A 24,004-nucleotide genomic window follows, 5' to 3' on the forward strand; every position below is an offset into this window, starting at 1 on the left:
CCTCCTTTTTACCTCAGATGGAAGATAAAATTGATATCCCACTTTTCACATGTTTGTAGAATATGATAACCACTTTTACCCCACTTAAGAGATTAATTTCAATTTGGCTACTGTAAGTTCACAGCTTAATCATTTTCTAAATTTTTTAAAATATCTTTACCTTTATCTGACAATTCTGGAAGACTGAGGTAAACTTTTCGTGTTTCTTCCCTACCATTTCCTGAAGTAATTTCAGTTCTTAAAAAACTAAAAAGCTTTTAGTCACTCTCCCCTAAAAGTTATCTGCTTCCAGTTTAATTGAAACACATTAAAAAACAAAAAGAAAGAAAGAAAAGAAACAGGGACTACTGTGCTGGCTACCAGGGTAAGTTAAAGTAAAACTTCTAAAGGGGCCAAGATCTAAAGTTCGCACATTTCTTGTGAGGTCTATTCTGTCTACACCGAAGGAGACCCCATTATCCATAGCTCTACCAATCATGTACAATTTCCTTTTGAGTCTCATGAATGAGGAAAAAGAAGTTCAAGTGAGGGAAGCTGGGTTCAAATGAAGGTCAGATACCCAAGAGTTTTCTGGTTAGTGTTGCTGGGGTTGAAAAAGTGGGGGAAAGGTAACCAGATGTGAGTGGCCCCGGGAGGTTGTTCGATTCCAACCGGTAGGTCTTGGCAAGGAAAGACAGGACGGCCTGTCTTTGACACCTGGCTGACACAGTGAGAGCCTACGGTGTGTGAGGTGCCGGGGATACAAAGAAAACCATGGCATGCTTGTGTTCAAGCTGATTTATAGGTAGCAAGACAGTCTCGTCCTGAAGACACTCGCAGTCCATTTTCGAAGTTGCATCAGGTGGGGCCGAACACGGATTTTCCTAGCAGTCTAAGAACGTTGAACACTTGAGGGGGGCGGGGCAGAAACGCTTCGCTTCAGTCCTCTACCCTAGGCCCGCCCTTCAGGCGAAGACAGACACGCCCTCTCCGAAGGGCAGACCCGCCTCGAGGAGGGCGGATCCGGGTAGGGCCGGCGGTCGGGGCCTCACCCGACCCCCGCGAACGCGACCCAGCGCGGCGCCCGCTCCTCACGTGTCCCTCCCGGCCCCGGGGCCGCCTCACGTTCTGCTTCCGTCCGACCCTTCCGACTTCCGGTAAAGAGTCCCCACTCCATACCTCCGCGCCCACCCGGCCTCGCCACGCGGCACCTCTGTGCCCGACCCCCGATGCGCCCGACGGCCGCAGCTCCTCGGGGCCCCGCGGCGGCTATCGAGCCTCGTCGCTTCGCTGCGGCCAGGTGGCCCGGGCGGCGCTCGCTCCCGCGGCCGGCGCGGCGGGGCGGCGGCGGCGGCGGGGCTCCGGGACCGTATCCATCCGCCGCCCCTCCCCCGCCCGGCCCCGGTCCCCCTCCCTCCGGGCAGCGCTCTCCTCCCTCCTCCTCAGACTGTTTTGGTAGCAACGGCGGCGCGGCCCGGCCCGGCTCCCGGCGACTTCTCGGTTTCGGCGGGCCTCCCCGCCCGTTCGTCGTCCTCCTTCTCCCCCTCGCCGGCCCGGGCGCCCCCCCGGCCGCGCCAACCCGCGCCTCCCCGCTCGGCGCCCGCGCGTCCCCGCCGCGCTCCGGCGTCTCCTCGGCGCGCCCGGCTCCCGGCTGTCCCCGCCCGGCGTGCGGGCCGGTGTATGGGCCCCTCACCATGTCGCTGAAGCCTCAGCAGCAACAGCAGCAGCAGCAGCAGCCGCAGCCGCAGCCCGCGGCCGCCAATGCCCGCAAGCCTGGCGGCGGCGGCGGCGGCGGCCTTCTCACGTCGCCAGCCGCCGCGCCGTCCTCAGTCTCGTCGTCCTCGGCCGCGGCTTCCTCCTCCTCCTCCTCAGTGGCGGCGGCTAGCACAGGCGGCGGGCGGCCGGGCCTGGGCAGGTGGGTGTCGCGCCTCAGCCGCCTCGGCTCGGGGCCTGGACCAGCTCGAGCCTGAAGTCCCCTCCCCCGCGGCCCGCACCGCGGTCCCCGCCCCGTGACCGGCGGGACTGGGGGCCTGCAGTGGGGGTGGGGCTCCCGTCTAGAGCCTAGGGGGTGGGGGTGGGGTCGGGTGAGGGGGCGCCGCGGGATCCCTCTGGGAATGGCGATGTCTAGGCTTTTACAACATCCCCACCCCCTTCCGCCAAACGGTCAAGATGGAAGGACTGGGCAGCCTCCCCTTCTCCATTTAAGTGTTTGGGAGGGGTTCACAGGTCTCGGCGATTGTCAGCCCTTGATCACCTTCTTTAAGGTTCCTCCGCCCCCAAACGCGAGGATGCTTGGGCACAGCTCCCATCCCCTTTAAATGTTAACATGGAAGGGTCTTTAGGTTATCTGCCTAAACTTGCCAACTCCCCCGTTTGGGAATAACGAGGGAGGGGGGAAAGTTAGGGCAGCATCGTCCCCCCACCCCGGCCCCCCGCCTGTTAAAGGGGCAGCCGCGGGCTTATCGGGAATCATTAGGGTCTGTCCTGTCTTCTCACTCACCCGCTTCCCTGCCCAGGGAGAGATCGAAGGACCGGGTTGAGGTGAGTGGACGGGGACCCCCCTCACCCCTGCCCATTTAAGTCTAAGGCGGCGGCCGGGGGCTCCAGAGCTGCTCTGAAATTGTGGGGCTCAGTGCAGTCTCCCGCAGCGTCCCGCCCTCCCCCACCTAAGGAAGGGGTGGGGAGTGTCCGGCCCCCTCCATGCCTCCCTCCTTCCCCCGCAAGGCCTCCCCGGCGCGGGTGGTGGCTGAGCCGCATTGCTGTTCGAGGCCGCGGAGAAGGCCCCTTTGAATAGTGGTGGGCGAGGGCTGGACTGGGGACCGAGGGGGTGGTGGTGGCGGCGGCGGCTGGGCGCGGGCACGCTGTGTATTTTTCCTCAACCCTTGCCCCAATTTATAAATTTCAAGAGGAGAGGAATCGCAGCAGGAGATACGGTGGGGTTCCGGAAGGCAGAAATGCGGGTGTTTACTTGCTTGGTCTTACCCACTCCCCACCATGACCCAGGTTTGTGGTACAGACTGGGGGCTCAGCGTTGTCTCAGTGACGTGGGTCTGGCTCTGGAGTGGGTGTGTGTGTGTATGTGGGGGGGTTGTCCGTATTTCACGAACTAAGAAAATGCTTAGTGTTCAAACGGAGTAGCAAATGTCAATAGACTCCATTCCATTGTGGCCAGTGTCCTTAACTTGGGGAGTGCCGCCAGAGCTCACCAAGGGCACGCAAGTCCATTTCCCCTGTGCCCCATCCATGTTGCCGGCACTGCCATACTTCCCTTAGGCCTAGGCGGGGTTGGCAGGCTCGGATAAGGGTCCTCCTTAGATCTCCTGCCTTTAGAAGGTGGGATAAGGGGATTTTTTCATGCAGAGTTTTCTTTTTGAAAAAAGGTTTTTAGCAGTCGATTTCCAAACAATTTCCATTTGTGGCAGAAGTTATCCATCAAAATGATTTGGAGCTGATTTTTTAAGGAATTCTGCCTCCATGCGGGGCAATCGGGAACATTGATTCACTTGCTTTCTACCCTACCCACCACCCTTCCTCCCAGGTTCTCCTTTGAAGCATCTACAGATGCTTCTTATCAAAACTAGTTCAAAAAAGTGGGGGGAAATGCTTATTTTCCCAGTTCTGTCCATGTAGGGTTCTGTAACTTCAGTTCCCCATTTTCCGTGGCATCCATAGGAAAAAAAAAAAAAAAGGAAAAAATTTAAACATAATTTTTATAAAAAAGGGTGCACTGTTTTTTCCTTCTTGGGATCAGATAGGAGTCTGGGGATTTCTCTGGTGGTCCAGTGGTTAAGACTTAACCTTCCAATGCAGGGGGTGCAGGCTCCATCCCTGGTTGGGGAGCTAAGATCCCACATGACTTGGGGCCAAAAAAACCAAAACATAAAACAGAAGCAATGTTGTAACCAATTCAATAAAGACTTTAAAAATGATCCACATCAAGAATCTTAAAAAAAAAAAAAGAAAAAGGAATCTGGCAGATGTATTCAATTTGTTCAAATAATTAAAAATTAAAACTTAGGTTGCATATGCTTTCTTAGGCTTAAAAATTATAACAATTTGTTCAAGAGTGGCTTGAGTGATCAAAACTATTTGGAATGTTTTCCTACCACAGATCTTTTTTTGTTCCTTGAGACTTTATAAACATTTAAGATTTAGTTTCTTGTTTTAAGTTCTTTTATTTGAGGCATGAATTATAGCCCTTATTTTTGTTGATAAATGTGTGACATTTCATTTAATGAGTTGAATTCATATAGTGTGAAATTTTGTTCTTTTACATGTTTGATGTACTTGTAGAATTCCTTTCAAATTTGAATCACTGTTACTAATGTCTTTGTAAACTAAGTTACAAGTTACACTTGTGTGTATCAGTAGTTAATATGTGTTTCTGGGACCAAAGGTGAATTTAAAAAAAATGCAGCCTTGGGTTTATATGTTTAGAGACAATAAAATATTCTTGAATGTCTAGAAATTCACGTCTGCTTTAAATAGTACTACATTTCACCATATTTGACCTTTTTTTCTGTTGTAAATAGTGGATTTTCATGGCTTTCAAAAATTCTCTTTGTCATATGTTTTAAAGGTGGCTGTTTTCTCTTAGAAAGTTTGATTATAATTTTACCTTAATCCAATTCTTATTTTTGCCACTTTAATTTTTATATAGTTTTAGTAATTGTGTATGTTATTTTGTATTCAGCTCTTTTCTTCTTTAACACCACATTATGAATTTTCTTAAATTTTTGCTTAACCATTCTGTTGTGGGGATTTGCTCTTCCACATTTTTTGCTATTGTAGATAGTGGTGCAGTAAGCATCTTTTTATTAACAGCTTTTTGCCTTGGTCTAATTATTTTCTTAGAGAAGGTTCCCAGGAGTGGTTTTACTGGGTCAAAAGGCTTCAAGTTTTTATGCTTGCTAGTGCCATAATTCTCTTCAGAAGACTTGTGTGTTAAAGAGGTGGCTCTTGTATAGAATGGTTTCTTTGTAGGTTGTTAAACTTTGGGGGATTTTCAAGGGAAAAGTTGGATTTACTGTCAAGTGCATACACAATTTAGTGCTTTTGTTATCTGTTTATCTTGGAATTCAGTGTCTCTGAGGATTTAATAATGTATGTGAAAATGTCTTGAAAATTGTTAATACTCATGAGGACACTATTGTGCTGATGATTCTCATTAGAGGAATGACAGTTTGAGGACCTTATTCTAAAACTTTTTTGTGTTTTGGTTAACCTTCCTTGTTCATCTCAAAGTATTTTTTAATCAGCTGCTAGTTTATGATCTAAGTATTTTTGGGTAACTTTTTTTTTTTAAGTTTATAATACTTTTGGGAATTATCACTAGTTAAACCTTATCTCTCTCTGTTCCACATTCTCTTCCGCAGTTTTAAAAAAGAAATATGTGTGTGTGTGTATGTACATAGACATAGATAGGAGTTTACAGTCCTATTACTGTATTCCAGACTCTAAATAACGGGCTTCCTCGTTGGCTCAGAAGGTAAAGAATCTGCCTGCAATGTTAGGAGACGCAGGAGACAGTGGGTTTGATCCCTGAGTTGGAAAGATCCCCTGAAGGAGGAAATGGCAACCCTTTTCAGTATTCTTGCCTGGGAAATCCCATGGACAGTGGAGTCTGGCGGGCTACAATCCATGGGGTCACAAAGAGTCGAACATGGCAGAGCACTTGCACATTATTAGAATTTCTTTGGATAAAGGATTAAGTGTGAATGAAAATTATTAGTAATTTTCAGTTTAGGACTTGCTTACTGCTTCCTTCTCTTAAGGCATTGTGATTTAGAAATTATGCTGCAATTCATAGTAATTATTTATCATGTTTCCTTTTAAATATTGGTAAGATTTTCATGTCTTTAAATTTCTTATAGAAGAGCCTAAAGAAAACTGCATTCGTTCAATACATTCATTGAAAATCTGTGTACAATAGAGATGTAGGTGCTTGAGATATTTATAAAAGAAAAGATAGCTCTCTCCCATTGCTTACTTGTTGAGTCACTAAGTCCTGTCCAACTCTTGCGACCCCATAGCCTGTAGCCAGACTCCTGTCCATGGGATTTCCAAGGCTGGAAAACTGGAATGCGCTGCCATTTCCTTCTCCAGAGAGTGTTCCCCACCTAGGGATCGTACCCTTGTCTCTTGATCTCCTGCATTGGTAGGCAGCTTCTTTACCACTGAGCCACTTAGGAAACCCTTCTACATTCTGATGTGGCATGTTAAGGGAGTGTGATATGGAGTGTGGGGGAAGAGAATGGGTTGCAATTTTAAATGGATCAGGGGAGGCCTTGGTGAAGAGAGAACGTTTGAACAAAGTTTTGAAGGTGTGGTAGTTAGCCATTTGCTTTTAATCAAGATTAACTAATCGTATGGCCCCAATTGTAGTTTATAAGGTTTAAACTGCATCATCCTTTGCTAATTCATTCTTTTATGTGGATATTGATGGTAGTCAAATTTGAAATTAATCTAGAGATAATATAGATGGCTGTTAAATGAGGTACATTTTTGTTTTTTAGTTGGCTTTTTAATTTTACCTTATCAGTTTAATTTTCATTTTAAATATCTAGAGAAAAATACACTTAAAATTTTTTTTTATTGGTTAGATAGTATCACTGACTCTATATGAATTTGAGCAAACTCCAGGAGATAGTAGAGGACAGAGGAGCCTGGCAGGCTGCAGTCCATGGGGTCGCTAAGAGTGGGACATGATGGAGCGACTGAACAATAGCAAGTTGATTTACAGTATTGTGTTAGTTTCAGGTGTACAAATACACTTTTTAAGATTTGGCAAAAACCTACAACAAATGGGTTATCTTTGACAAAGGTAAAAGTAAGACTATAGTTGCTTATATATTTTGCATTCTGAAAAGGCAACACAGTGCATGCTATTGGTCACCGTGCTTCTCTTTTGGTTAAATGTAAATTTGTATTTTCTCTGTTTCTCTAATTAGAGAGACAGTTATACTTTTACACAGGGGATGTTAACTCATATCATAGCTATTTAATAGACATATGTTTCAACTTAAGGCAGTTTTTTTTCCTAAGTCGTTACAGCTGTGTTAGCACTTATTTTCATCATTGCAGAGTGTGCTTTTATACCTTGAAAAGGATTTTTAAGCTTTTATAAAATTTTTTCCCCTAGAATTGTAATTTTCTATTTTGATGAGATAGTAATAGTATTTTGATATCATATTAAAGGTTTAAGCCTAAAGAAAACCCTATCTTTGTAGCTATTTTAAATGATTGTGACTTTGATGGAGATACAGTTTATTAACAGGTTTACCTGCTACTGTATCTTTTTAATTGAAAGTACTTGCCTTTTTTTTTTTTTTTAATATATCTGGGTCATCTATGACTGTTAACCATACCATTTTAAGAGGTCCATACAGTGATCTTTTTAAGGAAGACTGTCATTAAGAGTAGATTGCACTTTCTTCTTGAAGTCTTTTTGCCTCCTAAGATGTTAGACTTCAAAAATAAGGATAGATTCATCAGAAAATTTACTCATCAGTGAACATGAAGCTTTTGAAAGGTTGTAGCACCTAAGTCTAGAATTTGTAATGTAGACATTTTTGATGCCATAACCTTTGCTGACATTATTTATGATTAGAAATTGGTTGAGCTGTGTCTTATTTTTTTTTTTATGTATCTTCAAAGTATAATTTTCTACTATAAAATTTTCTTATATATATATTGCGCGCATGCACACACACACACACACACACACACACACACATTGCTTTGGGGCATACAGACGTATAGAATGTGGTCTGCGCTGCTTACAATAGAGATGAGAGATGTACTTAAACCATTGTCCAGATCAGATTCTTTCTTGAAATTGAGAAAGTCCTTGTGTATTTCCTCGTTTGTATTTGAAAGTTCTATTGTTTATAACTTGAAAAACTGTGTTTTAAAAAAAGTGCATTTAAACACTTAATTGTAGAAGCGTGCAGAGAATTTTTTTTTTTAAAGTCCAAACTCATTTATTTAGCATTTAAAAAAATTTTAAACACTATTTATTTATTTAGTTGGCTGTGCCAGGTCTTAGTTGCAATATATGGGATCTAGTTCTTTGACCAGAGATTGAACCCAGGCCCCCTGCATTGCAAGCATGGAGTCTTAGCCACTGGACCCCAGAGAATTCCCCTGAATTCTTTAAATTAAAATCTCTCACAATCTTTTCTTTGAGATAACCACTGTTAGAAATTTGGTGTATGTCTTTTCAGACTTTGTGAAAACTGTTTTGGATTCAAGAGTATATATTGTCTTTTAAAATATTTTTTTCCCTAAAACAAGATTTTAGAGCATAACAAAATAATAGAAACTCTTGTCTTAGAAGGGAAGAAATTTTAACTTTTGAGAGGTTAGGGCACTTGCCCAGCGCAACATATTTGTAAAATTTTGTTATATCTCCCTCACTTTCAATAAGTGCAGACAGAGACATAAACAAGATCATGCTGTATAGTTAAAAGAAAACATAGCCACAGTCAGTTTTTGCCTCTCAGGATATCTTTTGTAACCTTGATCTTGGTTCGATGAAATAGAAGGTCTGTTTGTTCATCTTTTTAAGAAAATACGTGATTCTGTATATATGTGGTGTAAAATCTGCTTAAATGTTAAATCCTTTGTTTTGTTATTTTTAGTAGTATAGTATTGTTACAAATCTGGGTCGTTGATGAAAATTTACCACAACTATTAATCTTAGGCTTTATTTGCTTAAAATTATTTGTAATTGTATTCATGTGAAAATTTGAAATTTCTTTTAATTTAAAATAATTCTTACGTAGCTTGCTTATACTTTAAGCCTTGAGGTTGAGTCAAGTGGCTATAAAATATCAGTTTCATGCCGTGATTAGTAGCTAGCAGCATTTAGGGAACTGGATAAAATGGCATGCTATAATGGACTCTTTGTAATTCTCATCAGTTTTGTGGTGCATGGCTTATTTTTACTGAGTTTCAGAACTTCAGAATGTTGTCCTCTTGAAAGTGTTACCTTGAGAGACTATCTACCAGTGTTGTCAATGTCAAATATTTTTGATTGCCACTTTGTTCATAGTGCCTTTTATAAGTCGTATGTTAAAAAATATTCTTAGAGGTAATCTTTGTAAATAATCTAGAGTAATCCTGATTATAGTCTTAGTTTTTAAAAAGAAAAGTCTTGTTTTGAATCAAATTGTACATTCTTCTTTTGGAGCTCATAAACATTTTTTGTGGACCTTGGGTAGTTAACTATTTTCATTCCGAAACACACTTGAAAATAAGGTAGAGAAAAGACTTAAGGTTTTTAAGAGAAAAGACTTAAGGTTCAACATAAAGGTTGAACCTTGTGCCGATTACAGAAAGGGGAGTGCTTCAGGGCATCTTTTCACTTCATACATGCTTCTGCTTTGCTTGTTCTTTTTATATGTATATTTACATGTGTGTGTGTATAATTTTGTTTATTTTTGGCTGTGCTGGGTCTTCATTGCTACACACGGGCTTTCTCTAGTTGTGGCCAGCGGGGGCTGCTCGCTAGTTACTGTGCAAGGGCTTATCATTGCAGTGGCTTCTGCAGAGCACTGGCTGTAGAGCTCTCAGGCTCAGGAGTTGTGGCACGTGGGTTTATATGTCCTGCAGCATGTGGAATCTTCCAGACTAGGAGTTGAACCTGTTTCCCCTGCATTGGCAGGTGGATTCTTAACCACTGGCCCATTAGCCAAGTCCTTTAGCTTGCTTTTTTGATTTACAGATTGCCAGCAAGTAGAATGTTTTAGGGGCAAACATTGGTAGCAGTGAGAAGTAATAATAGTATGATAGGAAGTTAAGAGATGGGAAAATAATAAAAAACAGACACAAGACCTCAAAAGTTTATCATCATGGGTGTTTTGACTATAAATTGGTAACTCCATGCTTTTGTACACCTCAGAGGCATTACTATTTTATGGCATAATGTAGTTAATTGATGTGCTCCTAATGGTGACTCATAAGACAAGGTTAAATTGTTTTTTCATCTTTCAAAGGAGTATTTCAAACTGTGGGTGATGAACACTTAGTAAGTTGTAAGATCACTTTAGTGGATTATGACAGGCCTTTTAGAAACATTTTGAAAAAGTGCAATGCCCTGTAGTATCTTATTCTAAGGATGAGGATTGTTTTAAGGAACTTGTTTCAATTACTGTATATATACTGTGTTACAATTTAAACTAATTTTTCATTAGTGTAGTCAGTCACTGATTTAGAGGCACCGAGATACAGTAAAAGGATTGAGAACGTGTTTTGCAGTTAATATCTACACCAAAGTTGCCAGATTTAGCAAATAAAAATACCCAGTTAAACTTGCATATTTATTTTTAAAAAAACAGTTGATTTACAATGTTGTGTTAGTTTGAGGTGTACAGCAAAGTGATTCAGGCATGTGTATTCTTTTTCAGATTTGTTTCCCTCATAGGTTATTACAGAATATTGAGAATAGTCCTCTGTGCTGTACAGTAGGCCCTTGCTGGTTATCCAGTTTATATATAGTTGTGTGTGTGTGTCAGTCCCAAACTTCTAATTTATACCCCCCCCAACTGGAATTTCTGATAAACAACCACTAATTTTTTGGTATAAATAGGTCCCAAATTGCATGGAACAAAATTATTTATTATCTGAAATCCAAATTTAACTGCGTATCTTTTATCTGATAATCCTAATCTGGACTAGAATTGGAGTTCATCCCCTCGTGACTAAAATTTAAGTTCTGAGGACCACAACTTCACTTTGTTCACGATTGCGTAGTAGTCTTCTGAACCATGCTTGACACTTAAGTGGTCAGATGGTTGAGTGAACAAATGGGCAAGTTACTCTCAGGCTCAGTTTCTGTACTTATTAAAGCGGGAAAGAATACCTTCCTTAGAAAGTGAGATTCTGCATTTTTATTATATTAATATATTGACATATATTAAGCTGTCAGTATTTTATGCTTTTTGGGTCAGTCCCATGCATTTGTGGGATCTTATTTCTGCGACCAGGAGTCAAACCTGGGTCCTTGGCAGTGAAAGCATAAAGCCCTAACCATTAATAAGCCAGGTAATTCCCTCAGTATTTTAGAATTACACAGATTTGGAGTTGGAAGTGACTCTGGTGAGTTTTTAGTTTTCATTTTCTTTACTGTTGAAGAAATTAAGGCCACAGACATTATTTGCGAATATTCTCTCATCGCTGGCTGCATAACTGACTTTAGAATCTTGTTCCCTCTTCTTTGTATTAATAATATGTTTCTTCAGAATTGTTTTCAAAATTTGATACTAATTTAGTATTCTAAGGAGAAATCTACCTATCTAGAAAAAGTTTCTCTATGTGTTCCAATTAGACTTTGCTATTTTTTGTTTTCTGACACATATAAGTGGCAAAGTGTCTCTTTAGTCCTTTTAACTTAGGAACTGGAATCCAAAGTGAAGTTCCTCTGTTTCTACCGGGCATGCTTTTCCTTTCTTGATCCTTAATCTGGCTGGCAAATAGGTTTCACTTTGTCTGTTAATTGTGATTGATAGGTGTATTGTTTGGAGGATTCTGAGATTTCATTTGGCTTTAGAGAAGAGATGTAGCTAGAGAAAGGGGGTGGATTGAGTCTTTTTATCATGGTCACCAGAGGGTATTTGCTGACTGTAGCTTAGTAAACTTCCTGATTGGTTACTTCATGGCCAGATACTCCGTAGCCATGAGAATCTTTGTCACCACCTCAAAAAAAAAAAAAAAAAAAACCTCTCCTAAACATCTTCAATTGTGTACTGTTTCTGTTAAGAAACTTTTAGTGGCTCTCATTTCTAGCTGAATCAAATCCAGACTATTAATGAATAGTCTGTTAGTCAAGTCCCTCCACAGATTGTGGATACTGTATTCTCTAGAGTAAATCAAGTTGTGTCAGTCTAGTTATCTTGTCCTCCTAAGCATAGGTTTTTGAAGGCTTAGCCCAGATTCTCTCTTGCATGGTGTTTCACCATATTTGCCCTAGGAAAATGGGATTCTTCCTGTGCCCCTGTAGCTTTTGACAAGTTTTGTTCCTGTGGTATTCAGTGTATGGTGGGTGTGTTTTGTTTTTTTTTTTTTAATATTTATTTATTTATTTATTTATTTGGCTGCATCAAGTCTTAGTTGTGGCACTTGTGCTCCAGAGTGTGTGGGCTCAGTATTTGTGGCTCGAAGGCTTCGTAATGTTCCATGGCATTATGTTCCCCTACCAGGCATGGAACCCATGACCCTTGAATTTCAAGGCAGATTCTTAACCACTGGACCACCAGGGACATAGCATATACAGTGCCTTGTATTGAAGTGCAGCAGCTCCTCCACTTGGCAGGCTTTCTCCTTAGGACGATCTCTAAAATAGAAGCAGAGCTACACCACAGAACAAAAGTGGGTTCATCCCACCAATAGAGGGCCTTTTTTGTTTTTTCCATTTTGGGGAGGGGAGTGGGTTTATGGTCATTTTGTAGTCAGTGACCCTTGTCATTTTAAACTTCTCTGTGTTTATTGTGTTTGAGCTTAGTTTGTTGTTGTTAAAGTTGTCATTTTCAGAGAGAGCAGCAGCAGTGAGGATTGATAGCTCCAGTCAGAAGAAAGCACTTAATTATGGTAGAAATGAGAGATTTTAAAAAAATAAGTAGTAGGAAATGATAGTTTGGGATGAGACAAATTATTCTGAAGGACAGAAAGCAGAAAGTACCATGCTTATTGAGTCAGTAATAATCAGCTGAAGTTAAAGAGAATTAGTGGATGAAATGGAAAAACTTGGAAGTTTGCAGGTAGTAGTGTTAATTTGGGAGAAGGCTAAAGTAGTTAAAATGCTATTGCTGAAATTTTTGTAGACCTACAAACAGTGCTACAGGTTCACAGTTCATTGAATAAAGAGTCTAAGGCATCTCCAGTGATAACAGAAAAGATTATTAAGTGATTGTCTTTTGGGAAAAGATGCCAAATAGAATGTTCATATATTGGGTCTTTAAGTGTTTAAACTTTCTCCTGTCCATTTTGGACTTAGGATCACAGGGATAAACAGAAGAAATTTTTAAAATTTCTTTGCTCAGTGTGCTGTGGATTAGCTTAAATTGCTTGACAGTTATTGTAGTAAATTGTATTTTAATTAGACATACTGAAATACAATTTACAAAAAATAAAGTTCACCCTTTTTAGTGTGGAGAGGAAAATGGCAACCCACTCCAGTATTCTTGCCTGGAGAATCCCATGGATGGAGGAGCCTGGTGGGCTACTTTTCATGGGGCCACAAAGAGTCGGACACGACTGACTGACTAACACTTTTTAGTGTACAGTTCTAGAGTTTTGAAAAACATAGTCATAAAACTACCACCACAATCATAGTATCATCCCATAAAGTTTTCCTTCATTTCAGTCAGTCCCCTTCCTCCAAACCTGGCAATCACTGATCTATTTCCTAACATTTTGAAAGTGAAAGTCATTCAGTTGTGTCCAGCTCTTTACGACCCCATGGACTATACAGTCCATGGAATTCTCCAGGCCAGAAGACTGGAGTGTCTTTCTCTTCTCCAGGGGATCTTTCCAACCCAAGGGATTGAGCCCAGGTCTCCCGCATTGCAGGTGGATTCTTTACCAGCTGAGCCACAAAGTTTTGTCTTTATACAGCCTTTTGTGATTGCCTTCTCTCACTTAACAAAATACTTTGAGATTCATGTTAACTGCATGTAACAGTTTCTTCCTTTTTCTTGTTGAGTAGTGTTCTGTTGTGTGCAAGTACAATGGTTGTTTATCAAATGATAGACTTTTAAATTGTTAGCAGTTTTTGGCTATTATGAATAAAGCTGCTGTGAATATTTATGTACAGGTTTTGTGTGGTCATAACAATTTTATTTCTCTTGATTAAATACATAGAAAAGGAATTGGTAAGTTGTATGGCAAATGTTTATTTATTTTTAAAAGTAATTGCAAAACTTCGAAAGTAACTGATTTTTTTTTTTTCATTTGTAAAGTTCATTTTTGGCTGTGCTGGGTCTTTGTTGCTGCATATATGTTTTCTTTAGTTGGAGCAAGTGGGGCTATTCTCTAGTTACAGTGCATGGGCTTCTCACTGCAGTGACTTCTTGTTGCAGAGCACGTGCTCTAGAGCATGGGCTCAGTAGTTGTGGTGCACGGGCTTAGTTGCCCATGGCATGTGGCATTTTTCTGGACCAGGGATTGAACCAGTGTCCCTTTTATTGGCAGGTGAATTCTTAACCACTGGACCAACAGGATAGTTCCAGTAACTGATTTCTAACTTCTCTAATTTCTTGGCAATGCTTGGTATTGTTGTTGTTCAGTTGCTAAGTCGTGTCTGGCTGTTTTGTGACTCCATGGACTGTAGTGCGCCAGGCTTCTGAGTCCATGGAATTTCCCAGGCAAGAATACTGAAGGGGGTTGCCATTTCTTTCTCCAGAGGATCTTCCCGATCAAGGGATCGAACCCAAGTCTCCTGCATTGGCAGGCAGATTCTTTACTACTAAGTCACCAGGGAAGCCTAACACTTGTTACGGTAGTTTTTAATTTCACTTATTCTGGTGGCTATGTAGTGATATTTCATTGTGGTTTGACTCCATTTCCTTATGCCTAATGATATTGAACATCTTTTCATATGCCATTTGTTTATCTTTGGTGACAAGAAACTATTTGGGATCTAACTTCTTTGAAAGTAAAGGAACTTCTGTATTTGCATTGTCTGCCTTGTAGATTTAGAGCATCTTGAGGAGAGGGACAAGTGCTTTGTACTACTTTGTATACCTAGTAAGTGGTAGATTATTTATTGACTCTATGAACATTGGTTTCATTATTAAGCAGATGAATTTACCCTACCAAGGAAAAGTTGTCGCCTCCAATGGAACATAGCATTTATTTTATAGGCAAACCATAGTTAAACTCTTTGAGTACCTCGTGTTTGCTTGGTTTTGGGGAATACAGTGGTGAATAAGCCAGAGGCGGTCTCTCCCTTCCTGGAGCCTATATACTATTATTAAGGGAAACAGGGCAGAAAGTTCAAACCTTTGATTCCCCACAATATGTTTGAGTTGCTAATGCTTACTATTAATATGCTTCTGTCTTATAAAATATTGGAAGGAAGTCTTTTAGATGAAGGGAAAAAAGGCTTATTGCTTTTTCAGAAGATCGGCCCTCTTACTAGCATTCTGGTATGTTGCTAAGGGTCTTATTCCTTTTAATGCTTTTGGGATAGCCACTGATGAGTAACAGAAATCACCATGTTTGAGAAGTCTCCTGGTCTAAGCTTGTGAAAGCCGACTAGGGTCATAATTGAAAGGGAGAGGAAAATGAGCTTCCTGTTTTGCTGGGGCATATACATACCTTTTACATATATATATATATATATATAATATATGCACTTTTTTTCCTCATTTGATTATCACACAATCCTGTTAGATAATCTGTTGGGCCTTCCCATTTCACCTGTGAGGAAGCTAAGGCCCAGAGAAGCTAAGTGACCTGTTTTAACTTAGCTAGAAAGTGGCAGAGATGCAATGACTTACTATTTTTTTTTTTAGGATCTCTGAAAAAGTATATGCAAGTGAGAATAGGAGAAAACTGGTGATGAATTTAAGGAATGTTACAATTAGTTTCTTATTTTAACTGACCAGGAATTGAGTCACTAGCTTCACTGAGTGAAGGAATGTACGTAAACCACCTCCTTGGGATGAAAAGTGGAAAAGAAAATGACGAATTTACATTTGTGACAGATAAGGAATTTAGTTATTCATAATCTGTAAATGTTACATAGGAAGTCTATATATTTTTAACTCAATCTAAAAGGTTAGAGAATAAATGAGAATTCCTATTTATTATAACACTTTTTTCCCTCTGTAAAACATGTTAGAAAAAACTAGCATTTGTGAGCCAAATGGAAGCCATTTTTCTGAAGGAAAAAGTCTATAGATATGTATATATGATGTGAAAACAGTTTGTGGAACGCTTTCTATTCATATTATGATAGTTACCATTTATTTCATGCCTATTAGGTTTCAGGAACCATGCCAAGTGCATTACTTATATATCTTTTAATCCTTAAAACAGCCCAGCCTGTCTTGTTGGTAGTGCCATATCCACTTTACAGATGAGGAAATGGTGGTTCAGACAAATTAAGGAACTTGTCCAGGGTCAAGGGCTAGGAAGTGATAAAGCTGAGATTCTAACCCTGTAAGACTTCAGAGTTTTGCTTTTAATAACTGTGCCCCACTGCTTCTAGTTCAGCTCTATGGCAAAACAAAAGCAGATAAAAATCAATGAAGAAGGCAATTTAGTCATTATTAGCCATAAAATGGCTTCAATTAACCATGCCTTAGTCCTGGCAGTTCTCTTGATAAATGAATCTGATAAACTCAAGATTTTTATTTTACAATTTGAAAGCAGTGTTATAAATGGTGCTTTCTGCATCTGCCTATTTTGTGATTGATAGTTGTTATCCATAATTAATTTGAACTCAGTAGTACCGTACTATGTTCTGGGTTAAGAAGGCATTTTTGACTTGATCTAAGAATTCCAACACCACTTATGTTTCTGTAGGAGAATTAGTGCTAGAACCAACTTATCCACTCTGTCTTAGTCAAACTGGAGACTGTATAGCCCTGGGGCTAGAAGGACACACTGAGTGAAGCTTCAGCAGCACATGTAAGTCCTTCAAAAAGAAGGGATTGAATAGTTGAAGAAATGATTCCTCTGTTCCGTGGCTTTTAGAGAAGTTTCTGGCTATGGTGCAGTTATTTCTGAGGGCCAGATAATCATTTTAGCTATCATATATTTTATTCGTATTGTAGCACATTAATTTTTCACACCTGTTTAACCTAGCCTTCCTTTTGCTATTAGATTTAAACTCTATTTTTTTGGGCCAACCATCTGTTCAAAAATCATCTTATTCCCAAGCCTGAGGTCCTCTTCACTCTCAATATTTGCCATAATCTAACCCAGGGGTTGGCAGATCTTCTGTAAAAAGGCAAATAATAAATATTTTGGGTCTACAGGCCTCATGGAGAAGGCAGTGGCACCCCACTCCAGTACTCTTGCCTGGAAAATCCCATGGACGGAGGAGCCTGGTGGGCTGCAGTCCAGGGGGTCGCTAAGAGTCGGACACTACTGAGCGACTTCACTTTCACTTTTCACTTTCATGCATCGGGGAAGGAAATGGCAACCCACTCCAGTGTTCTTGCCTGGAGAATCCCAGGGACGGGGGAACCTGGTGGGCTGCCGTCTGTGGGGTCACACAGAGTCGGACACGACTGAAGTGACTTAGCAGCAGCAGCAGCATAGAATGACTGGGCACAAAGATAAAGAAGGATACAGGCCTCATACTATCGTTTTTGCTTCTTCTTCTTTTTTTTTTTTTTTTACCTTTTTAAATGTAAAAATCATTCTTAGCTCTGGGCCTTGTAAAAACAGGCCACAGAACCATGGACGTTTGCCAATCCCATTTTATCTTTCTGTCATGTTTTTCATTAACTCTTCAGAACATGACCTCCATTTAAATCAGCATGGTCTCCTTTTCTCATCGCCTCTGCAGGTATCAAGCTCAGCCTCTACTCCTGCCTGCTCTTCTATCACTATCCTCCTTTTCCACATTCTTATACTTAGCCTCTAAGATCTGGTTCACATGTTCCATGAAACTAATTCTCCTTTATTTTATCAACTCCTGCAGAACTTAGCTTGTCCTAAATATATTAGCTTTCTTATTTGAAAACATGTTCCATGTTTTACCATAGTAGCTACCTATAAACTATTAAGAATGAAAAGATTCACATTTCTCCTCAGACTGTTTTCTGGTAAATGCCTAAAGTAACACTGTTTCTTTTCACAAGTCAGTGTACCTACTCCTCCTCCAAATCTGAATTTTAGAATTGGAAGTTTGCATTTGAGATCATGACTCATCCTCTTTATTTTACACAGGAGCAAGAACTTTAAATGGCTTGTCCAGAGTTGCACACTATTTATTTAGCACCCTGCAGGTTATTTCACTTGTGCTTGAGTTTCTTCCTCTATGAAATGGAAGTGATGAGGATTACATGAATTACATGTGAAAAATACTTAAGTCAGTGCCTGGCATGTGGTAAGTGCTTAGTAACTTTCAGCTGTTACTATTAGTGTGTTTGGAAATAAGTAAAAACGACTTGAGCAAGTTAAGGCCGAAAACTGCTTGTTAATGGGTTTAGGGTAATACTATTAATATAATAGTAGACACAGTTTAACATTTCATTGAGCTGGTATGCATACTGTTGATTACGTCACTAAAAGTTTGAAGCTATCAGACTGGAATAGTTAAATAATGAATGAGCAGCTCTGCTTCCAGGTTACCCAGTGAGTGTAGTTGGGAATGGCAGGCATGTAGGGAGTGTAAACTGGTAGCACTGAGAAGCAAGTGAATGACTGCTTTGGGTGTTCAGTTCAGTTCAGTCACTCAGTCGTGTCCGACTCTTTGTGACTCCATGGACTGCAGGATGCCAGTCCTCCCTGTCCATCACCAGCTCCTGGAGCTTACTCAAACTCATGTCCATCGAGGCAGTGATGCCATCCAACCATCTCATCCTGTCGTCCCCTTCTCTTTCCGCCTTCAATCCCTTCCAGCATCAGAGTCTTTTCCAGTGAGTCAGTTCTTCGCATCAGGTGGCCAAAGTATTGGGAGTTTCAGCTTCAGCATCAGTCCTTCCAATGAACATTCAGGACTGATTTCCTTTAGGATGGACTGGTTGTATCTCCTTGCAGTGCAAGGGACTCTCAAGAGTCTTCTCCAACACCACAGTTCAAAAGCATCATTTCTTCGGCGCTCATCTTTCTTTATAGTCCAACTCTTACATCCATATATGACTACTGGGTGAGTAGAGAAGAAGAAAACTCTAAAAAGCAGTGAGGGTTGAGATGGATCTTGAGGAATGATAAGCAGTTTCCAGTGAGGCCGTGGAAGAGAAGAGGAAGTTCTAGGCAGGGAAAAGTTTGTGCCAAAGTACACAGATGCTTATAAACATGATTGTTGGCTGAAAAATTTGGTTCACAGTGTGGAAGAATTGGAGGAGATTAAGTATTAAAGCACGGAGACAGACTTGAAAGTCTTTGTAGTCAGAGAAGAAATGAAGTGAGCTTGAAATAAGTGCTAATTAGAATTTTTTTAATGAGAATTTTTTAAAATAAAATTTCAACATATATAAAAGGAACAATTTAAGACCCTACAGTTATCAGTGAATGGCTCATCTTGTTTCCCATTACTCCCCTCCCCGTTAGCACGTGTCTTTTGAAGGGGATTAAAGTTGTTCTGAGGCCCCAGGAAATATAAATGACCAATGGGTAAAACCATTGGGAGAGAGACTTGAGTTCAGTATAAGGAAGCACTCCTGGTATACGTCAGAGGGAATGGATGCTTTGGAAAGTAGATAACACCTACTCCTGGAGAAGCTCAAAGAAAGGACTGCATTGTCCAGTATGGCAGCCACTATCTACATATGGCTATTAACATTAAAGTTCTTTAGTGTGGCCTGCATTTTAAATTTAATTAATTTTCGGCCATACCAGACAGCATGCAGGATCTTAGTTCCCCAACAAGGGATCAAACTCATGCTCCCTGCAGTGGAAGTGCTGTGCAGAGTCTCAACCACTGGACTGCCAGTGTTATGTCCTGCTATTTATATTTAGAATTAAGTTAATTAAAATGTAAGAAAAATCAGCTTCTCAGTCATGCTAGCCATATTTCAAGTGCTCAGCTGCCACATGTGCCTAGTGGCTATTGTATTGGGCAGCATAGATATAGAAGTTTTTTAAAAATTCATTATAGAAAGTTCTGTTGGACGGCACTAAACTTGAACCCCCAGGATTCCATTTTATCCAAGGTACGTGTAACTTTTGGTGTATCTAGGCCATAGGTGTATCTAATTGTGCATGGCTTTGTGGCCAAGCCTTCCTCTGAGTAAAACTAATATGAGGGAGATAATTGTATTCACTTCAGTTGCTCAGTCGTGTCCGACTCTTTGTGACCCCATGAACCGCAGCACGCCAGGTCTCCCTGTCCATCACCAACTCCCGGAGTCCACCCAAACCCATATCCATTGTGTTGGTGATGCCATCCAACCATCTCATCCCCTGTCGTCCCCTTCTCCTGCCCTCAATCTTTGCCAGCATCAGGGTCTTTTCCAATGAGTCAGCTCTCAGCATTAGGTGGCCGAAGTATTGGAGTTTCAGCTTCATCATCAGTCCTTCCAATGAATATTCAGGACTGATCTCCTTTAGGATGGACTGGTTGGATCTCCTTGCAGTCCAAGGGGCTCTCAAGAGTCTTTTCCAGCACCACAGTTCAAAAGCATCAATTCTTTGGCGCTCAGCTTTCTTTATAGTCCAACTCTCACACCCATACATGACTACTGGAAAAACCATAGCCTTGACTAGATGGACCTTTTTTGGCAAAGTAATGTCTCTGCTTTTTATTTATTTATTTTATCCCAGTCCCCCCATCTCTGCTTTTTAATATGCTGTCTAGGTTGATCATAACTTTCCTTCCAAGGAGCAAGTGTCTTTTAATTTCATGGCTGCAATCGCCATCTGCAGTGATTTTGGAGCCCAGAAAAATAAAGTCAGCCACTGTTTCCACTGTTGCCCATCTATTTGCATGAAGTGATGGGAGCAGATGCCATGATCTTTGTTTTCTGAATGTTGAGCTTTAAGCCAACTTTTTCACTCGCTTCTTTCACTTTCATAAAGAGGCTCTTTAGTTCTTTGCTTTCTGCCATAAGGGTGGTGTCATCTGCTTATCTGAGGTTATTGATATTTCTCCCGGCAATCTTGATTCCAGCTTGTGCGTCCTCCAGCTCAGCGTTTCTCATGATGTACTCTGCATATAAATTAAATAAGCAGGGTGACAATATACAGCCTTGACATACTCCTTTTCCTATTTGGAACCAGTCTTTGTTCCATGTCCAGTTCTAACTGTTGCATCCTGACCTGCATATAGGTTTCTCAAGAGGCAGATCAGGTGGTCTGGTACTCCCATCTCTTGAAGAATTTTCCACAGTTTATTGTGATCCACACAGTCAAAGGCTTTGGCATAGTCAATAAAGCAGAAATAGATGTTTTTCTGGAACTCTCTTGCTTTTTCCACGATCCAGCAGATGTTGGCAATTTGATCTCTGGTTCCTTTGCCTTTTCTAAAACCAGCTTGAACATCTGGAAGTTCATGGTTCATGTATTGCTGAAGCCTGGCTTGGAGAATTTTGAGCATTACTTTACTAGTGTGTGAGATGAGTGCAATTGTGCGGTAGTTTGAGCATTCTTTGGCATTGCCTTTCTTTGGGATTGGAATGAAAATTGACCTTTTCCAGTCCTGTGGCCACTGCTGAGTTTTCCAAATTTGCTGGCATATTGAGTGCAGCACTTTCACAGCATCATCTTTCAGGATTTGAAATAGCTCAACTGGAATTCCATCACTAGCTTTGTTCGTAGTGTTGCTTCCTAAGGCCCACCTGACTTCACATTCCAGGATGTCTGGCTCTAGGTGGGTGTGAGTGATCACACCATCGTGATTATCTGGTTGTGAAGATCTTTTTTGTACAATTCTTCTGTGTATTGTTGACACCTCTTCTTAATATCTTCTGCTTCTGTTAGGTCCATACCATTTCTGTCCTTTATTGAGCCCATCTTTGCATGAAATGTTCCCTTGGTATCTCTGATTTTCTTGAAGAGATCTCTAGTCTTTCCCATTCTATAATTGTACTAAGTAATAATTATTAAGAATGTAGTAATGTGCCAGGCATTGTTCTTAAGCCAAACTGTTTATATGGAATATCATTTTCACAACCTTGTGAGATGATACTATTTTATTTTTTAAGACCATACTATTTTTAGCACCATTTTGTAGATTCTGAAGTTAAGATACAAAGAGCTGAAGTCAAAAGGTTAAGGTCACAGAGCTGGAAAGTGATAGGGCCAGAATTTGAACCCAAGCAGTTTACAGCAAGCTGAAATAAGTTCTTGTGGGGATAGTTCTTGAAGCATTGATCTAGATGATCCCATGGCTGAGTTAATCTGGCAGTTGTTCTATTTGAATTTAGAGTTGCCACCTCCTCAGTTTGCTAAAAAAAAAAAAAGAGAGAGGAAAAAAAGAATAATCTCATAGATACAGAGAGCAGATTGATGATAGTCATAGGCAAGTGATGGGAGAAATATATATATTTTTTAATTTTATTTAAACCTTTTGTGATTAGGTCATTAATCCATTTTGAGTTAGCCTTGCCAAGCTCTCTTACTTCTAGTAGGGTCTTTTTGGGTAGATTCTGTGCATAAATAGCCATGTTGTCATTTATTAAAGACAGTTTTCCTTTCTATCCAAACACTGTGCCCTTTTTTTTTTTTTTTAAACATTGTGCCTTTTATTTCTTTTTCTTGCATTATTGCATAAGCTAGAACCTCCAATTCGAATGTCTCATCACCTTATTTTTCTTTTACAGTTTGTTCAAATGAGAGTTCACAAGTTACTATGACTCAAGTCTGTCTTAGTCTACAGTTTCACTACAAAGTCCTTATCTTTCTGAAACTTGCTCACAGTATTGTCAAATGTACATTAGTAAAATACCTTGATTTTTTTTTTTTAATAGATAAATCGCCCTCAACTGAATTACATTGTAAAGCCTAAAAATAATTAAATGAGAGCAACAATACTTTCATGACATTTCTCAATTGTGTACATTAAACTTTGGTGAAAAGTAGTACTATTAAGAAGTTTCTTGTAGAAGAACTAATTTGTGTGAAACAGCAGTAGACTTCATTTTTAAATTGCAGTTATTGATACAGCAGCCATATTTTTCAGTTCAGAGGTCAGCAGATTTTGCTTGTACTGACCCCTTTTATGAGGCATATAATTTCTCTATTGCATATTTTTCTTGGCTTTTTTTTGTTTTTTCCCTTAAACCCTTTAAAAACTTAAAACCATATTTACTCAAAAAGCCCAAACAAGAACAAATTGTGGGCTGTAGTTCACTGATACTTGATTTAAAGAATTATTACAGATGATCCCTGACTGAGGATGGTGTGAAAGCAGTAAGCATTCAATAGAAACCCTACTTTGAATTTTGATCTTTTCCCAGGTTAGCTTTATGTGGTAAAATACTCTCTCATGGTGTTGGTCAGTGGCATCAAGCTGAGCTCCTAGTCAGCCACACAATTTACAAGTGGTAAGAACTTACAATCATTCTGTACCCATAGAATCACTCTGGTTTTCACTTTCAGGGCAGTGTTCAGTAAGGTACATGAGATGTTCAACACTTTATTATATAATAGGCTTTGTGATAGATGATTGAGCCCCGCTGTAGACTAATGTAAATGCTTTGAGTACCTTTAAGGTGGGCTAGGTATATACATGTATTTTTTACTTTCACCTTATACAGCGGGTTTATTCAGGACATAATCTCATCATAAATTGGGGGAAGATCTTTACTTTGAAAGTGTTCATGTTCATTTTTTTTCTTTCTTTTTTGACTGGGCTTATTCACAAAATATGTATTGTATATATCATATATGAGGCACAGTTCCTCTGTGCTGATTTTGGTAAATGGTACAAGGATGGACAAGATCCTGTCTGCCAGTATTGGTTATTCCGATTTAATTTTATCGAAGAGCTCCTGGCCAAGGGCATGAGTGGGTGTTGAAATCTAGGAGTTTCTTTGCTATATGATATGCCTTTTGGGACTACATTTGTTTCTGATACCTCTTAATTTTTACAAAGGCATTGACTACTGACTGCACGGTTTTTTCTAGTGTGGAACTGTGACTTCCTGGAGGAGGCATCATTTTCTGGTCTGCACAAAAACACTATGTTGTCAAATAGATGGCAGTTAGATGGGGGAAATGTAGAAATGGTAACAGATTTTATTTTCTTGGCTTCAAAATCACTGTGGACAGTGACTGCAGCCATGAAATTAACAGATGCTTGCTCCTTAGAAGAAAAGCTATGACAAACCTAGATAGCATAAAAGAAACGACATCACTTTGCCAACAAAGGTCCTTATAGTCAGAGCTATGGTTTTTCCAAATGTAC

At 40.4% G+C, this 24,004-nt stretch overlaps 1 protein-coding gene across 9 annotated transcripts in view; it reads left to right on the top strand.

The window, feature by feature from the left end:
* The first annotated feature begins 1,073 nt into the window (after nt 1-1,073).
* ATXN2 (ataxin 2) overlaps nt 1,074-24,004 on the top strand; it is a 101,915-nt gene continuing 78,984 nt past the window's right edge. For 2 of the 9 annotated variants that reach the window (XM_025267065.3, XM_025267070.3), the window contains exon 1: nt 1,368-1,894. In XM_025267065.3, the coding sequence (XP_025122850.2) occupies nt 1,674-1,894 (221 nt within the window). In that variant the 5' untranslated portion in view covers nt 1,368-1,673. Of the gene's footprint in view, nt 1,137-1,366; nt 1,895-2,818; nt 2,983-24,004 lie in introns of those variants that run through there. The other 7 variants (XM_025267069.3, XM_025267066.3, XM_025267067.3 and 4 more) reach the window with 5 other exon arrangements.

This window comes from Bubalus bubalis, chromosome 17, assembly GCF_019923935.1.
Source record: "Bubalus bubalis isolate 160015118507 breed Murrah chromosome 17, NDDB_SH_1, whole genome shotgun sequence".
NCBI lineage: Eukaryota > Metazoa > Chordata > Mammalia > Artiodactyla > Bovidae > Bubalus > Bubalus bubalis.